Source organism: Bos indicus x Bos taurus, chromosome 14, assembly GCF_003369695.1.
Source record: "Bos indicus x Bos taurus breed Angus x Brahman F1 hybrid chromosome 14, Bos_hybrid_MaternalHap_v2.0, whole genome shotgun sequence".
Lineage (NCBI taxonomy): Eukaryota > Metazoa > Chordata > Mammalia > Artiodactyla > Bovidae > Bos > Bos indicus x Bos taurus.
In genome coordinates this window covers 77,741,851-77,761,995 of record NC_040089.1, presented here as the reverse complement: position 1 = coordinate 77,761,995, position 20,145 = coordinate 77,741,851, and the positions used below count along the sequence as shown (strand labels likewise).

The window sequence follows — 20,145 nt, the reverse complement described above, 5'->3', positions numbered from 1 at the left end:
ACTTCCCTCAAGGATGCCTGTAGTAGAGATATAATTCATATACCATATGACTCACCCATTTAGAGTGTACAGTTATATGGTTTTTTTTAAAATTATGACTCTTTAAAACTTGTGGCAAAATGCAGAGAACACAACGTGTGCCATTTTGACCACTCTGAAGTGTGCAATTCAGTGGCAGTAATCACATTCAGAGTATCGTGCAACCTCAACAGGCGTAACTGAATTTTTAAATAATTAACACGTGGGACATTTTAACTTGGGCCTTCAGAGAGGCCACACGATTTTAGAACTCTTCACAAGTTAATCATTTTTAAAACCAAGTTAAGCGCAGTAATAAAAGGCTTATGTAAGGGCCATGGGTAAGTCACGAAAACATGGTGCAGAAGCACCGTGAGAGGAATGTATAAGAGTTAGCAATCCACGCGAGATTTCAGAATCACTTCCAGGATTAAGAAAACAGGGGAAAGGCAAAAGCATGCAGCTCCTAAGGGCAATAGGATTCTTCCGAGGAAACATTTTAATCTTAAGCGCCACAATAGGGGCAGGAATCTTTGTGTCTCCAAAAGGGGTATTAAAATATTCCTCACTGAATGTGGCTGTCTCCCTGAGTATCTGGGCAGCTTGTGCGGTGCTGACTTTGATCTCCGCTCTCAGCCACGCAGAGCTGGGGACGACCTTCCCTATAAGTGGAGCACAGTATTATTTCCTCAAAAGATCTCTTGGATCCTCCGTTGCTTTCCTCAATCTTTGGATCAAACTATTTACTCATCCCTTAAGGCTAGCTACTGAAAGCTTGTTATTATCTACCTATACAATTCAGCCTTTCTACGCCGGGTGCCCAGCTCCAGAGCTACCAAAGAGGTGTCTAGCATTGGCTGCTTTGTGGTCTTTGGGACTCCTAAATGCTCGAGGGGTGCAAACGGTGGCTTGGCTTCAAACTGTCAGTACTTTGGCGAAGATGACTGTCCTCTGCTTCATTTGCTTCACTGGGATTGTGCTGTTAGGGATGGGGGAAAGGGAGAATGTGGCCAGGTTCGAGAACGCTTTGGACGCTGAGCTTCCTGACGTCTCACAGATTGCAGAAGCCTTCCTACAAGGATTGTTTGCGTACTCTGGCACGTCAATCCTGAACAGCATGGCAGGTAAATCTCTTTCTGAAATACTTCTGCTGTAGGCATAAAGCTTTGTCTGCAACCCTCTGGAGAAAGACAATATCCAATCTGTTTCTTTGGGAGAAAGTGAATTGACTCTGCTCTGCACTCCATGCAAGTAGCACAGTTTAATCATCGTTAAGCCTTGGTAGATAATTATCTATGTAAAATACTTAGAATTTAGTGCGTTTCTGGTCATCCCATTTAAACAAACTTGGGAAAAGTTTGCTGGAGAAAAGATCACTCTTAGATTCTACTGTAATTTATTCCAGCAATTTTTCAAGGCATTTTGAGTTAAATATCAATTATATTAGAAATATGTTAATGTTAATTTTTTTTAAATGAAACCATCAGATTTTACACATCCCCTACTGCACTGGTGAAATGCTGCATCCTAATTTTGATTCCACAGCATGTCTTAGAGAACTTTCCATAGTAGTTCTTAGTCACCTACACATTCTTTCAACTGCTGCATAATATTCCTTAGAATGGCTTTGCTGCACTTTCACAACAGTGGATACTTGAAATGTTTCCCATTATTCACAATTACGAGGACTGGCATAATATCAGTGCTTCCCTGTTTATATGTGCTGTTGTTTCTGCAGGGTGGCACTGCTCCCTCTGATGTCATGGCACCAAAAGATTTTGGTAATACTTGCACAGCTCTCTAGAGTAAACAAAAGAACTAAACAGAAAATAATTCTTTATATTACTTTTTGGTTATAAAATTTAGGAATATAAAATATTAAGGATATATTAAATACCAAAGTTGTATAAAATTTCAAACAAAATCTTTGAATTACTGAAACTTTTATGTTATTTTTCATGTTATTTTTTATGTTTTTTATGTTGGTCAATGAGATGCTTTGCTCACTCATATAGATTACTAAAATTTAATAGTTGATATGATTAAGTACTTTAACATTTTCTTAATTGGAAGATGTAATGTTGAAATTTCTCACTATAAAATTAATGGATTTTTAAATATCAAGGCTTTTCAAATAATGATGAGACCTGAATTTATCTAGCACAAATTATGACATAATCACCTTGCTGCTAGCTTGGCCATTAAAAGGTACCTGAGTGCGAAGTGGAAATCCTGGATATACATGGAGGCAGAGTTTCAGAGGTCACTGCTTGTGCAACTGCATTCTCCAGAGGTCACCTGGTCAGTGGGGAGGGGTGGTCGGTTCTGCAAAATTAAATACCCAGATGTTGGAGCACCCCTTCTAAAGAAAAGCATCGCACGGGAGCAAGCAGAGGTGTTCCTGATAGTGATCATTACCTAAAGACACAGCACAGTGCAGCTTGAGACTCAGTTCTGTTTGGAATACTCATCTCATTCTCCTCCTGCTCCCCTGTCTGATTTGTCATCAAACTAGTGAAACCTTGAATTAAGGACAAGAATCTCATAACTGGAGCTGGTCAGAGAAACGTGAGCAACTTCAGGTGACAATGGCTGTATTTGAAAGGTCCAGTGAAGTTTTCCAGATCTGCAGAGTAGTAGTGTGCGCTCAGTCACTCAGTCAGGCCTGACTCTCAGAGCCGAAGGTTGAATGCCGAGAGTGCAGTAATAGGGTCAGAGCGTGGGGCTAATTGAACGGGGCTGGCTATCAGAACCAGCACTTCATTAACTTGCCAAATTTAGAGATCTGGCTTCTTCTGTGTTAACATAGGGTGATCCTGGCTATAAAGAACTAACTCCCTCGGGTTTGGTTCTCAGAGTTTCTGAGCTGTCGTATTCCTGACTAAGTATAAACAGAATAGACAGCTTGCATCTAGATTCTTGTCCCAGGGCCTCCTGAAGGAATAACACTGAATCCCAAGCATCACTAGACATCCTTTTATATTTAATTCTGAAATAAGGAATTTTATTAGGTCTCCCTGTGGCTCAGCTTGGAGAAGGAAATGGCAACACACTCCAGTACTCTTGCATAAAGAATCCCGTGGGCAGAGGAGTCTGGTGGGCTGCTGTCCATGGGATGGCGCAGAGTTGGACACGACTGAAGTGACTCAGCAGCAGCAGTGGCTCAGCTGGTAAAGAATCTGCCTGCAGTGCAGGAGACCTGGGTTCGATCCCTGGGATGAGAAGATCCCCTGGAGGAGGAAAAGGCTACCCACTCCAGTATTCTGGCCTGGAGAATTCCATGGAGTCTATAGTCCATGGGGTTGCAGAGTTGGACACAACTGAGTGACTTTCACTTTCACTTTCATTAAGTCTCAAAGCCATCAGTGCAGCCATCTCAGTAGCAGGTCTGACAATATTCAAAGAAGTCTCTAGTGATGTAGAGAATTGTTGGACTTGAGTTCTATCCACGCAAGGACAAAAGGTCTCTGCTTCTGTAACAAGACTTGTGTGACTTTTGCAAGGAATGATCCTTTTGCAGGGAACCATGGTATGCTGTTTAGAAAATCAGGATCACATAAAACACATTAATATTGGGAGAAATTTAAGAGAGCCTCAGATTTCATTATCTGTCCAGCATTCCCATTGTTAGTGAACGGAATTTAGGAGGAGAAATAGATAGCTGCAGTTTCAGTTGACCCTTAGAGAAAGCTGCAGTAATAATGACCCCACGAGCTTAGATTTGCATCCAATCCTCTTCCAAAGCCCTGAAAGTGGACTTGAAAAGTCTAGTTCCCCAGTGCTGCACACAAGGTTGCCCCAAACAAATTCACTTTTGGCCAGAGCAACACCCTGATTGGCTGCCTATTAGAGGAACTCTTCAGAGACAGAATTCACATACATACTTAGAAACCCTCCTCCTGACATTGAACATGTTGCAATATACAGTAATTTCCCCTTATGCATGGCGGATTTGTTCTAAGATCCCCAGTAGCTGCCTGAAACCATGGATAATACTGAATCCTACATATACTATGCTTTTTCCTATACTAAGGGATCAGGTCAACACATACACAGCGTGGACCCTAGAAAAAGGGGTGATTCTCATCCTGGGAAGGACAAGCAGGATGACATGCGATTTCACCATGATACTCAGAATGGCATGAGATTTAAAATTTCTGAATTGTTTATTTCTGGAATGTTCCATTTAATATTTTCAGATCGTGGCTAAGTGCATGTAAATGAAACCACGGATCATGAAACTGTGGATGTGAGGGGTAGGGTGCTGTATGTCAGTTTCAGGGGGAAAGGGGGACTTCTTGAGGACTGGTGAGCCTGAAGCACCCATTCTCTTGCTTAAGTTGCTGCAAGATGGAAGTCAATGACAGACTTCATTCACCCTCAAGAATCCATGCTAGTCCTCCAGAAACTGATGTTGTACACATACGGAAGAAAAAAAAGGCTCATGAGGCCTAATCTTCCTTCGCTTTATGGGACACCAAGCAGGAAGTCTAAGCAGGCAGATCCCCTCTCCTATGATTGGAAACCAGAGGTCCTGGTCTCAGCCCACGCTGAAGACAGGAATAAGGCAGGAAACACAGCCTAAAGAGTCTACTACTTCCCTGGACATACTTAAAATTTGATAGTACTCCCAGGTCCTAAGGATCTGAGCAAAGTTGGGATCTGTTTGGGAGGACAAGGAATTTTCCATATGAAAAACAGCCAGGCTGAACCAAGAGACGGTATTCGCAAAGGACTCTATAAAGGATGCTGTTTATCTGAACTATGGTGGGGAAATGGCAGGATGAAGAACAAAGACCTGTTACGTTGGCACAGGTTAAATTTTTCTTATCTTTGACTCTTTCCTTCTTAAAGAAAAAAAAAATTCCATGTTAGATGTTAATGTGAGTTTTAGAACTTCCCAAAGTTGGAGTTAAAATTATTAGTCAATTTTCTTATAGTATAAATTCAAAATCATAAGTTTTCACAAACCATTAACTTATAAATAATGATATACATATATAAAACTAAATATTTTACATAAAATTCACTTTTTCTTGTTCTTTATTAAGTGGTTGACTAATATATTGAACATATTAAATTTCACTAAAGAATATAACCTCATTCTTTTAAAATCTTTCAGTTGTGTGTTAAAATGTATTTAATTTTTAAGCATTTTAAATGTCTGACTTGAAAAATCTTTCTAATATCATATTCCGTAATGCTAAAATATTGCCTCATATAAGATGAATTTTATTTCCTTAAACATTTAAATATGGTTTATAAACTTAATGTCTCCTATACTTGCAACATTAAATCACACATCTGAAAATTCATTTACGTTTCAAATCTAAGTAACAAGGCTGTTCTTTCAGATGATCTGACATGCCAGATTCTCATAAAAATTAGACACTGGCACAATTCGTATAATTTAGCAGAAAATAAATGGTGTCAGGGGCTGATTATTATTGTATTTAATTTGAAACATTCCCATCTTATATTGGGTTAATGCGAAGCAAAGCCTGAGATGGGGATCCTTGTGGCAGCACTTTGTTGAGGACCTGTTTCCCAGAGACAGCCGTGAGGCATGAAGGAAGCAGGACAGGGAAGGGAGAGTTGCTGAGCAGACGTGGTTTCAGCTGAAGCCTGGCCTCAGCCAGATCCTACAGAGCCACACTGCGCAGCCTGGTAGCCACCAGCCTTATGGAGACAGTGAGCGTCTGAAATGTAGTCAGTCAAACTGACGTGCTCCACAGATGTAAAATACACACCAGAAATCAAAATCTTGAATGAACAAAACATCGTCCATTGTCCAGAGCTCATTAATTTTTTACAAATGTTACATACTGCAATGATGACATTTTGAATATTTTGGGATAAATATATATTATTAATTCCATTTCACCTGTTTTTCTCTTATGTAGCCACTAGAAATTTTAAAGTACGTAAATGGCTCTCAGTATATTTTGATTAGAAAGTACTGCTAGCGTAGGAAAAATACAAAACGTTCCCAAGCAGTGGCCTTAGGGATGGACTTTTGTTCCTTTTATCAGTTAATCAGCGACTGGGGGCTGCCTCTGAGGGGAGAAAGTAAACTTGTAGGTTTTTCTAAGCAAGCCAGCGTCCGCATCCCTGCCGAGCCACCCAAGGCCAAGGGCAAATCTCAGGAGAAGGGGTCAGCTCTGGGGAGCCAGCAGCCGTTGTTCCCCAGAGCTGGAGGAGGGGAGCATCTGCCTGCCTTGTTACAGAGTCATTGCTCACACCGGGGCTCAGGGTCACTCTCTGGTGACTGAAGCTGCCGGGGGGAGATGCCAGTGCACACGGTGACTTACACTGCCCAGACTCCAGACAGAACTGGGATCCGAGCACCTCAGGTCGCATGTGCACAGACTGGTTCCATCACCCCACTGCCATGGTAGTAGGGGACCCCGAGAACTCACACGTCACCTAACATTGGCTTCATATCACCGTTTCCTGATTTCTTCCCAATCTGAATTTGGGTGGACAGACTCTTCTACATGGCTTACAACAAATTTCCTTCACCACTTGAGTCGATTCAAGCAATCTCTTGATTACCTAATGGGCTCTGAATTGTTTTCCTCTTATTATTTCATTCATATTCCATAAGATGAATTCCATTCACACTTAAGCCTAGGTAAAGAAAAGCTTGCTTGGGAGAGTAAGGGAGAGAAAGGAAATTCCTCAGAGGTCCGTTTGCTTGAAGGAAAGAGATGACGAGAGAACCACTACTTCTGAAAAAGGGGGGGAATATATCTCAGGTGGGATGAAGAGACAGGCTACATACTAAACAGTCTTTAACAACTGTACATTTTTTATTTGCACAGATCTCTGAACCGGCAATCTTTGTTGCCAACCGCAAAGCCTGTTTCCCAAGATCCAAGGACTAGTGAGGGCTAGGGCCAGGTTCAAGCCCCGAGCCCTCTAGCTCCAGAGCCTACGTTCTTAACTACTTTCCTCAACTGCCTTTTTAAGAAAAACAGTATGAAGTCTAGGAATTTTGAGATAATATGCCAATTTCCAGAATTCACTGTTGATGTGGTGTCTCCTCCCCTGAGATAAGGCCCCTGCAATTGACAAAAACTGACATAGTTAGGTGATTTGAGCTCATCCCTGCTATTGGTTTGAAAACATTATTATGTATCAAAGCTCAAAGATTTTCCCAACTGAGGACTTCTATCCAGGAAGTTGGGATTAAGTGTCAAAATGGACTCTGCACCTTCTGTCCAAGAAACCCATCACCCCAAGTTCCAAGAGATCTAGCTACACCCAGGCTGAAGGGCGCTGTGGTTACTGTCTGGTGTCAAACTAAATGGTTTCAAATCCTTCCCTCACCACTTAGCTGCTGTGTGACCTTGGGTGAGTCTCCTAACGTCTCTGAGACCCTGCAGTTTCCTCTGTGTTTGAAATGCAGACACAGCCCAGTATGTCCTTAGCGCCATGGCGGGTATTCAGTACCACACTGTGGAAGCCTCTGTGACAGGCAGAGACATAAAAGTGCTCACAAAAAGCTGCTGGGGTGAGGTGGGGGAGGGAGTTGTTTTCCTTCTGCACCTACTGTTCCCTTTGCATAGAAGGCTCCCTACTGAGATCTTCAAGTATCTCCCTCCCTCCCTTCTCTTTGGTCTTCCCCCAAATGTCATTTCTCACGTCTCATTTAATGCAAACTTTCTCCCCTGCTCTGCTCTCACCTCTGTTTCATTTCTTTCTCTCTTTTATTGAGGCATAGTTGATTTACAATATTGTAGAAGTTTCAGGTGTACAACAGAATGATTCACGGGTTTTAAAGGTTATACTCTATTTATAGTTATAAAATATTGGCTACATTCCGTGTGCTGTACAGCATATCCTAATAGCTCATCATTTTGTACACAGTACCTTGTACTATATAGTCTTTTCCATCACTGTAAACCCATAATCGTGAAATGACTGGGATAATTGGATTTTCAGTATAAGATGGTGAGAAATCCAAGCTTTCAGGCAAAACTTGCACAGGACCAATGTAGAAACAGTCAAGCAGATGAGGAAACAACAGATATACGAGTAATACTTTTTCCTACATTTTATCACAAAGTCTTCAAAAGTCTCATAATATGTCCTTTTCTGATGAGTTTATTTGTGTTTCTTAGGAGAGATAAAAAATCCTGGTAAGAACATTCCCAAATCTCTGATCACTGGCATTCCCATGGTGGCTGTGATTTACTTACTGGCTAACGTATCCTACCTGGCAGTTTTGACTCCCAAGGAAATCGTCTCTGCAGGTATGAACGTATCTAGACAAAGAAGAAATAGTCACTACTGTCTATTCTGAATAAACAAGGACTCCCATATACTACTGATCTGTTCAGTAGTCCCGTAAGAGTACAAATGCAATGGGTTCCTGCTTTGGTTTTTATGAGGAAAGGAAAAATAATCATCTAAAAATCTATAAAAGATGAGTACATGCTAAAAGACCAAAATCAAAGGCTAGAAGACTGTGAAACAGTAAGAACTGGAAAGAGAAAGAGGAGAAGGAGGTGGAAAAAGAGGAGTGGGACACAGAGGAGAGAGGGGAAAGAGAAACAGAAGCCGGCAAGGCGAGAGGGCAAAGAAGCAACACTCTGTTCGGAGACGCTGCACTCTGTAGGGCGCACCCAGATAACTACCCTCAGAACAGTCATTTGGAAGAAGCAGTATCGTCTTCTTTTTTCAGATGAGGAAACTGCAGTGCCTGGGAGTTAAGCAATAAGCAAACTTAATAAGATTCAAAAGTAGGTTTCAGTCATACTCTTCTCATGATAAAAGATTGCTTCTTATCCAGGTTATTGCTAGCAATGGGTTGTAAATCTGGACAGCAGTTTATAAGATTGGACCTTCAAAAAATACATTCTTCCCAATTCTACCAAGTATGGTGCTCAAAGCTGCCCAGCTCGTAATTGAAACAGACAGACTCAAATCCATGTTAACTCCAAAACCTATGTTCTCAATCACCATACTAAAGTATGTCAGTATAAGCAAATGAAATCAAAGCAAAGCAAGCAATCGTATGAATACATATTAATATACATCAGGTGATAAATTTTATTAATACATATTATTTTATAACATACACATATAGACATGACTAAATGGAAATATAATAAAAAGTTAATAGTAAATGGTGCCATCTGAATGGTAAGATTATAAGAAATTTTTATTTCTTTTTTTATACTGTTCATATTTTCCACAATTAGCATCTTATACTTATGATCGGAAAAAAATCATTTTTCTAATACTAGATAATTATATTTCCACAGAATTAACTGATGATTTTTAATGACAACATTGGGTCTTTTTCCCCCAAAAATGTTAAATTATGTTCATTTTACTTTAAAAAGGCAGAGTAGTGTTTGAAATATATTGGAAAAATTCCCCCAACTTTTAATTTTTAAAAAATAGTTACTCCTGAAAGAAGTTTGGTTATCTAGAAAATTCACTCATTGAGAGTGACTAGCTCTTCAAGTATTCTGGATAAAGGCCAAATAACACATCCACAAAAAACGTAGACTACAAAAATGCTGTACATACAGACAGGCATAGGGGCTCATGACCACGTGTGGTGTGTGTGGTCGTGGAGGGCTGACGACGGCACTCCGGTGACCTGAACCCCTGCCCTGGGCGTGCCCTCGAGGCAGAGGTCACAAAGGCTCAGTCTGCTGTCATCTGCGCTCAAAGCCTTCTCCGAAACCAGAAGCTTTGAAATTCATTTTTAAAAAAACAAACAAAAAAAAAAAACAAAAGCTCTACATGGCTCAAAAACACCAAAAGATGTATTTCTGCATCTTCTTTGAGACTAGTCTAAAAATGGTGCGTTGATTCTAAAAGAAAAAGAGAAATACAAATTTTTAAAAGTAAACAAAAACGTGCTCCTTGCCACAATTTGGTCTCACAGAAATACAGTAACAGGCTGAAGAAGAATTTTTTTACTATTAAACTGAAGGGGAGAGCTATAATTTGCCTTTCACCCCACTTCCAAGCCAGGCTGCCAGTTCTGTGAAGACCCACCTCACTCATATCCCTTCGGGTGTTCTTTCCTCTTCCTTCCCAGGCCCCTATTTTCCTCACTTCATTCACAGCAACAACCTCCAAATTTCCACCCTCACCTCTAATTTTCTTCTTCTATCCAGCCTCCACTCAATCTCAAGAAATAATTCTATGAGGGGCTTCCCTCGTGGCTCAGACAGTGAAGAATCTGCTTGCAGTGCAGACCTGGGTTCAATCCTGGGTTGGGAAGATCCCCCAGAGAAGGGAATGGCTACCCACTCCGGTACTCTTGCCTGGAGAATCCCATGGAGAGTGGAGCCTGGAGGGCTACAGTCCATGGGGTCGCAAAGAGTGGGGCTCTATAAAACACAAATATAATCCTGTCACCTCCCTGCCCAAGTGTTCCACCATCTGTTTTCTTACATCTCCTCCTAAGCACACTCTCACTCCATCATCACCTTCCTTCAGACCAAGTGTCAGCTCCTCAGCTGACCGTGGCAGGTTCTCCAGGATCTAACTTAAGCCTAACTTTCCATCCTCACCTCCTGTCTCTGTGCAGACATACACCCTCGCCACACAACAGCCTTTCTAAACAGCTTACTGTTTCCAGAACAGATACTCTCTGCCTCCCCCACAATGTCATCTCACCCCCTTCAGCCTGATTGAGATGCCTATCTCCTGCCTGATGTCCCACTGATAAGACTGTTTCTAAGTTCAATACACTTGGGCTTCCCTGGTGTCTCAAATGGTAAAGAAGCTGCCTGCAGTGTAGGAGACCTGGATTCAATCCCTGGGTTGGGAAGATCCCCTGGAGAAGGGAATGGCTACCCACTCCAGTATTCTTGCCTAGAGAATCTCATGGACAGAGGAGCCTGGCCAGCTACCATCCATTGGGTCACAGAGTCAGACACAACTGAGCGACTAACACTCACTTTACTTTCACTTCAACACATTTTGAGCCCTGAAAAGTCCTGAAAAGTGCCTCCCAAATCTTATGCACAAGCTAGTCTTAGAAAGTTTGAAATGCAGGGGCAAACTACCCCTTCCAATGTGCATTCTACTGGCCAAAACAGACCACAGGGTCAAACTGTATTCAAGAATAAGTAAAGAGACTCCCTTTCTTAGAATAAGCTACAAGATTTATTACAAAGGGCATGGATGCAGGAGGAAGTGAAGAATTGTTGCTATAATTTCAATCAAAGTCAAAATTGACTATTTTGAAATTTTTCTAAAATTTTTGTAGATGCTGTTGCTCTCACCTGGATGGACAAAATAATCCCTTCTATGCAATGGGTCATTTCTTTTGGAATTTCAACTTCAGTGTTTAGCACCATGTGCTGTACAGTGCTGTCAGCATCAAGGATGATCTACAGGGCAAGCCAAGAAGGACAACTGCCTTTCATCTTCTCAATGCTCAATAAGCACTCCTGTCCAACCATGGCTGTTAGCCAGTTAATCATCTTAACTTCCATTGTTATTATAACCTCAGACTTAATCAATTTAATAAGATATTCAGGATTAGCATTATGGTTTTTAAGAGGGCTACATATGATAGGTTTACTTAAACTAAGGTACCAGGAACCCAATCTACCTAGACCTTACAAGGTAAATCAAGTCTAAAAACGTAATATTAAACTTCTATTCTCTTTTTAAGAATATAATTTTTATTCTATGTTAAGTATTAGTCACTCAGTCCTGTCCGACTCTTTGCAACCACATGGACTGCAGTCTGCCAGGCTCTTCTGTCCGTGGGATTTCCCAGGCAAGAATACTGGAGTGGGTTGCCATTTCCTTCTCCAGGGGATCTTCGTAACCCAAGGAATTGAACCCAGGTCTCCAGCAGTGCATGTGGATTCTTTACCATCTGAGGGAGCAGAGAAGCCTTTTTTTATTCTATATGGGATGCTTCTAACCAATCATGAGTCAAACTTTGAAACATCTGAACCAAACCTCCATTTCCCAGCTTACTAATGTATAATTAACTGACTCATTGGAAAAGACCCTGATGCTGGGAAAGATTGAAGGTGGGAGGAGAAGGGGACGAGAAAGGATAAGATGGTTGGATGGCATCACCAACTCAATGGACATGAGTTTGAGTAAACTCCGGGAGTTGGTGATGGACAGGGAGGCCTGGCGTGCTGCGGTTCATGGGGTCACAAAGAGTCAGACATGACTGAGGGACTGAGCTGAACTGAATGTGTAATTGGCCGTATGGGGTGCAATTGGTTTGATTTTTTTAAAGTATAATGTCAAAACTGATTCTCTATGAGGAAGATAAATGTTATCCTTTTCATCATCTTTCTGGAGTTAGGCAATAACACTTTTGGGGGAAGAATCCTGGCCCTGTTCAAAAGCATCCCCTCAGTCCATGACCCAATGTCAGCCCTTGTCGACCCATGATGTGGCATTCTCTTCTTGAGTATGTCCTTGAAAGGTCCTCATTTTATCCAAGAAGATGATAATCTAAGCCTCAGTTTAGTTGATTCTAAAAATTTAGGACCTGAACTTAACTAACAAAATGGAACCACCATCCTCTAGGTAATGTCAGCAGGGCTACTGTAGGTTCCTAAAGTGTCTTTGTGCAAAAAGTAATAAAGCACCCCTGCTTCTAGGCAGACACAGCTGCGTGTCTAGACACAGAGCCTGGTGAGCAGAGCGCGAGCTAGAATCAGCTCCCTGTTGCCCCCTCAGAGGGGTATGCCTGGATGAGTAGTGAACTGCCCAAGCAACCACGCGCTTCCCAGGTGGCACAGTGGTAAAGAGCCCGCCCGCCAATGCAGCAGACGCGGGTTAGACCCCTGGGTCAGGGAGCTCCCCTGGAGTAGGAATGGCTACTCACTCCAGTATTCTTGGCTGGAGAATTCCACGAACAGAGAAGCCTGGCTGGTCACAAAGAGCTGGACACGACTGAGCGACTGAGCATGCATGCAAGCAACCATATGCAAGAGAAACAAAATCAAACTCTCATTTGAAAAAAAAAAAAAAAGACCATTCTGACAATAGTGTAGGAAGTGTATTAGAAGGAGGCATGAACATGACCTATTCAGGTCAAACAACTGGCATAGATTTTCTTAGTTTTCCTCCACTTAACTTCAGGAAAATCATGGAACTCAGAGACTAGGTAAAATTACCCTAGTGGAAAGGATCAGGGATGGGGTTTAAACCACACATTGTAATTGCAGAAACCAAAATTTTGTTATATTTACTGAAAAGATAGTGATGAAATCTTTATTCTATAAAAGATCCACTGAGGAAATTTTCTCTGATTTTAGCATCAGAAACACTTGGGCCTCTTCTAAACAACAGTTTAGCCTATGCCTTTTGGTGGCCTGCTTCCAGAATCTCTATGGGGCTACATGGCATGCATTTCGTGAGCCAAATTCCTTCTTTACCCGTATTTATTTCCCTCATTTCTCTTTCTTATTTTCAGTTATTTTGCCTTGGTATAAAATAAGCCATACCTTGCTATAATGCAAATCCTAAAAGGCACCAAACAGTCTTTGTAATATTTTGTTTTGTTTTGTTTCTTGACTGTGCTGGGTCTTCATTGCCGTGCATGGGCTTTCTCCAGTTGCCACGTGCGGGCTTACATCCCCTGGCATGTGGGATCTTAATTCCCTGACCAGTGACCAAACCCACATGCCCTGCATTGGAAAGTGGATTCTTAACCACTGGACTGCCAAGGAGGTCCCCAAGTAGTCTCTGTCTTACTCTTTACTTGTGTTCTAATTATAATCCATTGGTCAATATAGTTAAGATACTTCCTGGTTGTAGAGATTGTGTGGAAAATAAAATGATAGTCCCTTAAGTCATGCCACTGACCGTAAAACCACTTGAGTATGTTTACTGAAATCCGAATTCCCAGACTCACCCCAGGGGTTCTAATTTACTAGATCTTAGTCAGGTCTTAGGAATCTGTGTATTTATCAATTACCTTGGGGATTCTTATGCAGAGAGGTCGACTGATCCTATTTTAAGAAACACTAGTTTAGACAATCTTGACTTTCTTCTGCCCCAAAATGGATCCCTCTTGGCCATGCTTCATGTGGAAAAGAGTGAACAATATCTTGGATTTCAGTCATCCATTTATTCAACAAATATGCAGTGACTACCTGCTGTGTTTCAGTTACTTTACTAGGCAGTTCAGAAAAATAAAGATGAATCTTTTCAATTAAGAATCTTCTTAGTCCCATAGAAGAGTAAGAAGTGTATATAAATTATTTTATAAGGTTAATTAAGAAATGCTATTTTGTTGAGCACATCCTACTGAAGTACACCGTGTGCAGTTCTGACAAAGACTTTAGAAGACCAGAAAAAACTCATTTTGCAAATGGGTCTAAGAGCAACCTTTTTTTTTTGAAACTCAGACTTTAAATGGTGTGTGTTTAGTCACTCAGTCGTGTCTGACTCTACAACCTCATGGACTGTATCCCACCAGCCTCCTCTGTCCATGAGATGTTTGAGGCAAGACTACTGGAGTGAGTTGCCATTTCCTTCTCCACACAAAACACACATATTTCACAAATATTTGATTGAAAACCCCTGAATGTATTTATCCCTTAGCACCAGCTGACCCACCATGTCCTTCTTTCAGGGGTTGGGGGAGCATGGGGCCCTGAGGATTTCATTATGCAGTGTTTGGGGTCTCCTTGGGGAGACCACCAAAGAGACTTGGGGAGCCACCTGCTGGCTGTTCTCTGCAAATGGGCCTGAAGATCAGATTAAGTAGGTAGACCAGTTACACTGCTAGATTCTGGCACTGAACTCCATGGAAAAGAACATTTTTTATCTGTTTTAAATATCTCTGGAGAAGGAAATGTCAATCGACTCCAGTATTCTTGCGTCGGATATGCCATAAAAGACAGAGGCGCCTGGCAGGCTATAGCCCCATGAAGTTATAAAAAGTCAAACACAACTTAGCAACTAAACAACAATAACAATAATCCATAGCACAACACATGCCAGTTTAGAATTTCAGTGACTACTTCTGAAAAGAATGAGCAATTAAAGTACCAGAGGTTACATTTCTAACCAGACTTTTCTGATTCCAGTGTTCCTGCTATTTCTATTACTTGATGCTCCGCTAAGAAAGACTGGCACATACCCCATTAAAGAAGTATTATAAACAAATATTACAGTTGTGACATGACTGGGTTTCCATATTCCCAAAAGTAGAAGTGCTTCAGTGACTAATACTAGGATGACACTGATACTTTTTATCTATGATGATGATGCTTAAATGTATTTTTTCTATGCTTGAAAATTTAAAAAAAGCACTAATCTTAGAAACTTTTAGACAATGTCATCACTAATCTTAATCTTTTTTTTTTTTAACTTTCAGGTGCCTTTGCCATTTATATTTGGATCCATAGCTATATCTTTGTTTCTGATTTTGACGCCATTGATTAAAACCCCTAAAATGGAGCATGTCTACGGGCTTATCTTTATATTCAGTGGACTCTTGTGTTACTGGATTCACGTTCATCTTAATCAACATTCTGTGAGTTTTGTCAAAGTCACCTGTTATTTACAATTACTGTTTAATGTTTCACCACCTGAAGACCACAATGAAGGCATTTCAACAGAAAAAAGTGATCTTAAAGAAATCTTTTTGTAAATAAGAAATTTGGCAGTGTAAAATTTTTAGTGAATGAATACATTTTTAAAGGTAAACTCTGTTTTAAACTATGCAGTCATAAACACAGGCCTTCTACCTCCTGCCCAGTTCCCAGCTACACATATCAGATTACCTCCCACTCAGTTATATACTCAGATTCTTTATAGTTCAAATGATTTTCCTTGTAATTGAAGCTTTAGTTCCCTAGTGTCCAATATGTTTCTCACCACTTTTTTCCTGGTCAGAAATTTTAAATGAATGCATGCACACACAAACACACACAAAGTTAAAAGGGCATACTATGACTTAATCACTTAATTACTGCCTATTTCCGTGTGTAGAAAATATTATAATGCTGTATGCCTGAAATATTATCATATTATATACCTGAAACTAATAAAGTGTTGTATGTCAATTATATATCAATAAAATAAATAAATAAGCAAGCAAAATAAAAACAAAACAAAGAATCATTGCCAGAAAGAGAAGTTTGTTGGTGAACAGTGCTTAGTATATAGCAGCCAATTAATATCTGTTGAATGAATGTAAGGTGTATCTGCAAAACTAACAGAAAATACTGTAAATCTGAAACTTATATTAATAAATATTATTGCTTCCTACTCACTGGTCTAAACTCTTCACAGTGATACCAATTAAAGGAAAATATTTTAAATTTAGGCCTCTGTGTTTAGCCTTTGTAAAGCAGGAAATGCTGAATCGTGGCCCTCAAAAATATGTCTGTGTCAATTAAGTTCATAACTAGTAAAAGAAGTTTGCCAAAATGTTTCCCAAATTCTGTGGGATCCTAAAATCAATGCATTAAGTGGCATTGAAAGGGGAAGAAAAGACCATAACAACACTAAAGCTTCTCAAGTCCAATAATACTGAATTGCCTTTATCTTATTCTATTTCTAGTGTAAACAAAAATAAAACATTATTTTTTTTAAACGGGGACAGTGACATGAAAACTTGTCAAAGACTTTGAAATTGGGATGAGGGGAGGATTACTGGATATCCGGTAAAGTGCACCTTTCTGAGTTGCTTGCACCTTTTATTGTCTTTGAGCTATTTTTAAACATTGTTAAGTTGTAGAATGGGAGTCCTGGATGGCAAGTGGTAGAGTCCTCCTGCCAGTGCCTGCAGCCTGTGCTAGCACACACAAGCCTTACTGGGGCAATACTCTGCTTTGCAAGACACTTTCCAGACGCCACAGCAAGTCACCATCCAGGCAGATGGGAAAGCAAGAAAATTCCTGGGAGGAAGGAGAATCCAACAGGGGGCTTGCCAGTCTAGAAGGCGTCACTCAGCAGCACAGCAGGCAGTCTCTGGGTCAAAGAGCCCCCAGGGGCAGCAGTGATGGGGGGTCTTTATTGCCCTGAACTTATCTTACTTGTGGCTAACAGAGGAGCTGTGCAGTTTCAAGGGGCATGCAAAGGAGGCAAGTCCTAAATGGTTAAACACATCCTTTCTTGGGCTTTGTGTTAAGCATTCGAATGTTTAAAAACTTGAGTTTGGTGCTTGCTGGCTTTGGGGCTCATGGGTCTCAGCCTGCTGTGAGGAACCAAACAACCTGGAGTCCAGCACGCAGGGGTCACCTTTGGCTCCTTCACAGAACATGGGTGAAACGGACCAAACGCCAGCACACCTTTATTTCTCTATGGCTGATCCTGCCACCGAACAAGGGCAGGAATAAATGTTTGAATTAATGAATAAATACACATTGGCTAAATTAACACATATGTATTAGGGGAAGAGTAGTAGCCCTACATAAATTTTATACTAGACTGGTTTGCATATATCTTTAGGGCCAATAAAGATATGCTAATTATTCCTAACTGTGGAGTAATTATCTCTAATATGTGAGGAAATCAGTGGGTATGTCACATATATTATCTCATTCAATACTATGGAGCTGATCCTACAATATTAAAGTGTTATCCTCATTTCATGGATGATGAAATGTGGATTCTTAAAAAAAAAAAAAAACACAAATTGCTGAAAACCATGCTGCAGGTAAGTGGCAGAGTGGAATTCAAACCTCTGCTGACTTGAACGCAAAGCTTACATTCTTTCCTTTAAACTACAACTTCTTCCCTAGATACTCATCTACAAAGGACTATTTCAGAGTTAAGTAATATCATTGCTATACCTCCGGAGCAGACGTCTCCACTCAGAACTTTTGAAACATCCTTTCTTAATTAGCCGTGACTAACTTTTTCAGTGGCCTAAGTCTTTTAAAAAATAATAATAATTAACATGAGAAACATTTTAACTCTGGCCTTCAAAGGGGTCACAACATCCTATAATAATTCGCAAGTCAATCATTTTTTAAACAAACTCAGACATTCAGTTCAGTCACTAGGTCGTGTCCGACTCTTTGCAACCCCATGAACCGCAGCAGGCCAGGCCTCCCTGTCCATCACCAATTGCCGGAGTTCACCCAAACTCATGTCCATCGAGTCGGTGATGCCATCCAACCATCTCACCCTCTGTCATCCCCTTCTCCTCCTGCCCTCAATCTTTCCCAGCATCAGGGTCTTTTCAAATGAGTCAGCTCTTCGCATCAGGTGGCCAAAGTATTGGAGTTTCAGCTTCAACATCAGTCCTTCCAATGAACACCCAGGACTGATCTCCTTTAGGATGGACTGGTTAGACCCCCTTGCAGTGGGGATTCTCAAGCGTCTTCTCCAACATCACAGTTCAAAAGCATCAATTCTTCGGTGCTCAGCTTTCTTTATAGTCCAACTCTCATGTCCATACATGACCACTGGAAAAACCATAGCCTTGACTAGACGGACCTTTGTTGGTAATGTCTCTGCTTTTTAATATGCTATCTAGGTTGGTAATAACTTTCCTTCCAAGGAGTAAGCGTCTTTTAATTTCATGGCTTCAGTCACCATCTGCAGTGATTTTGGAGCCCAGAAAAATAAAGTCAGCCACTGTTTTCACTGTTTTCCCATTATTTGCCATGAAGTAAGGTTTAGTAATAAAATGCTTGCGGAAGGATGAGATGATGAAATTAAGGGAATGTTGCTGTTTGGGGTGCCTTCCAGGAATATGAAAGGAAAATGTAAAAGCACAGTAATTCACACAAAATTTTTAAATTATTTTTCAGGATTTAAAAAAGGAGGGTGTTGCAAAAGGTAAAAGCATGCAACTCCTGAAGGCAATAGGATTCCTCCTTGGAAGCATTCTAGTGTTGAGTGCAACAACAGGAGCAGGAATCTTTGTACCTTCCAAACATGTATATGCCTCGCTGACTCAGCTCCATGCTCTATGCCAAGTTAGAGGGGTGGGTTGGAGGTGTGAATGGGAGGGAGACTTAAAGAAAGGGGATATATGTATACTTGTAGCTGATTCACATTGTTGCACAGCAGAAATCAGCACAGCATTGTAAAGCAATTAACTCCCATTTAAAAATTTTTAAATGGGGCTTCCCTCGTGGCTCAGTGGTAAAGAATCCGCCTGCCAAAGCAGAAGACACAATATTGATCCCTGATCTGGGAAGATCTCACATGCCATGTGGGAGTAATGAAGCCCATGCGCCACAACGATAGAACCTGTGCTCTGGAGCCCCGAAACCTCAACAAGAGAAGTCACCAGAGTCAGAACTCCACACACCGCGGGGAGGAGTCCACACACTGCGGGGAGGAGTCCACACACGGCGGGGAGGAGTCCACACACCGCGGGGAGGAGTCCACACACCCCGGGGAGGAGTCCACACACCCCGGGGAGGAGTCCACACACCGCGGGGAGGAGTCCACACACCCCGGGGAGGAGTCCACACACCACAGGGAGGAGTCCACACACCACAGGGGGAAGTCCACACACCGTGGGGAGGAGTCCACACACCGCGGGGAGGAGTCCACACACTGCGGGGAGGAGTCCACACACCGCGGGGAGGAGTCCACACACCGTGGGGAGGAGTCCACACACTGCGGGGAGGAGTCCACACACCATGGGGAGGAGTCCACACACCGCAGGGAGGAGTCCACACACCCCGGGGAGGAGTCCACACACCACGGGGAGGAGTCCACACACCACAGGGAGGAGTCCACACACCACAGGGGGAAGTCCACACACCGCGGGGAGGAGTCCACACACCGCGGGGAAGAGTCCACACACCGCGGGGAGGAGTCCACACACCGTGGGGAGGAGTCCACACACTGCGGGGAGGAGTCCACACACCGCGGGGAGGAGTCCACACACCGCGGGGAGGAGTCCACACACCACGGGGAGGAGTCCACACACCACGGGGGGGAAGTCCACACACCTGGGGGAGGAGTCCACACACCGCAGGGAGGAGTCCACACACCAGGGGGGAGGAGTCCACACAGCACGGGGAGGAGTCCACACACCGCGGGGAGGAGTCCACACACCGCGGGGAGGAGTCCACACACCGCGGGGAGGAGTCCACACACCCCGGGGAGGAGTCCACACACCCCGGGGAGGAGTCCACACACCGCGGGGAGGAGTCCACACACCACAGGGGGAAGTCCACACACCACGGG

The 20,145-nt window shown here is 42.1% G+C and overlaps 1 protein-coding gene across 3 annotated transcripts; it reads left to right on the top strand.

The window, feature by feature from the left end:
* Positions 1 to 356: 356 nt before the first annotated feature.
* LOC113904462 (solute carrier family 7 member 13-like) lies at positions 357 to 16,311 on the top strand. Of its 3 annotated transcripts, XM_027561644.1 has the most exons (4): positions 357 to 1,142; positions 8,145 to 8,276; positions 11,261 to 11,622; positions 15,359 to 16,311. In XM_027561644.1, the coding sequence occupies exons 1-4, from the start codon at positions 476 to 478 to the stop codon at positions 15,632 to 15,634; spliced, it is 1,437 nt and encodes a 478-aa protein (XP_027417445.1). In that variant the 5' UTR covers positions 357 to 475; the 3' UTR covers positions 15,635 to 16,311. The 3 variants fall into 3 exon arrangements, with proteins under 3 accessions (XP_027417445.1, XP_027417447.1, XP_027417446.1); XM_027561645.1 differs by lacking the exon at positions 11,261 to 11,622 and having other exon boundaries at positions 360 to 1,142; XM_027561646.1 differs by lacking the exons at positions 8,145 to 8,276; positions 11,261 to 11,622 and having other exon boundaries at positions 359 to 1,142; positions 15,359 to 15,441.
* The last annotated feature ends 3,834 nt before the right edge of the window (positions 16,312 to 20,145 follow it).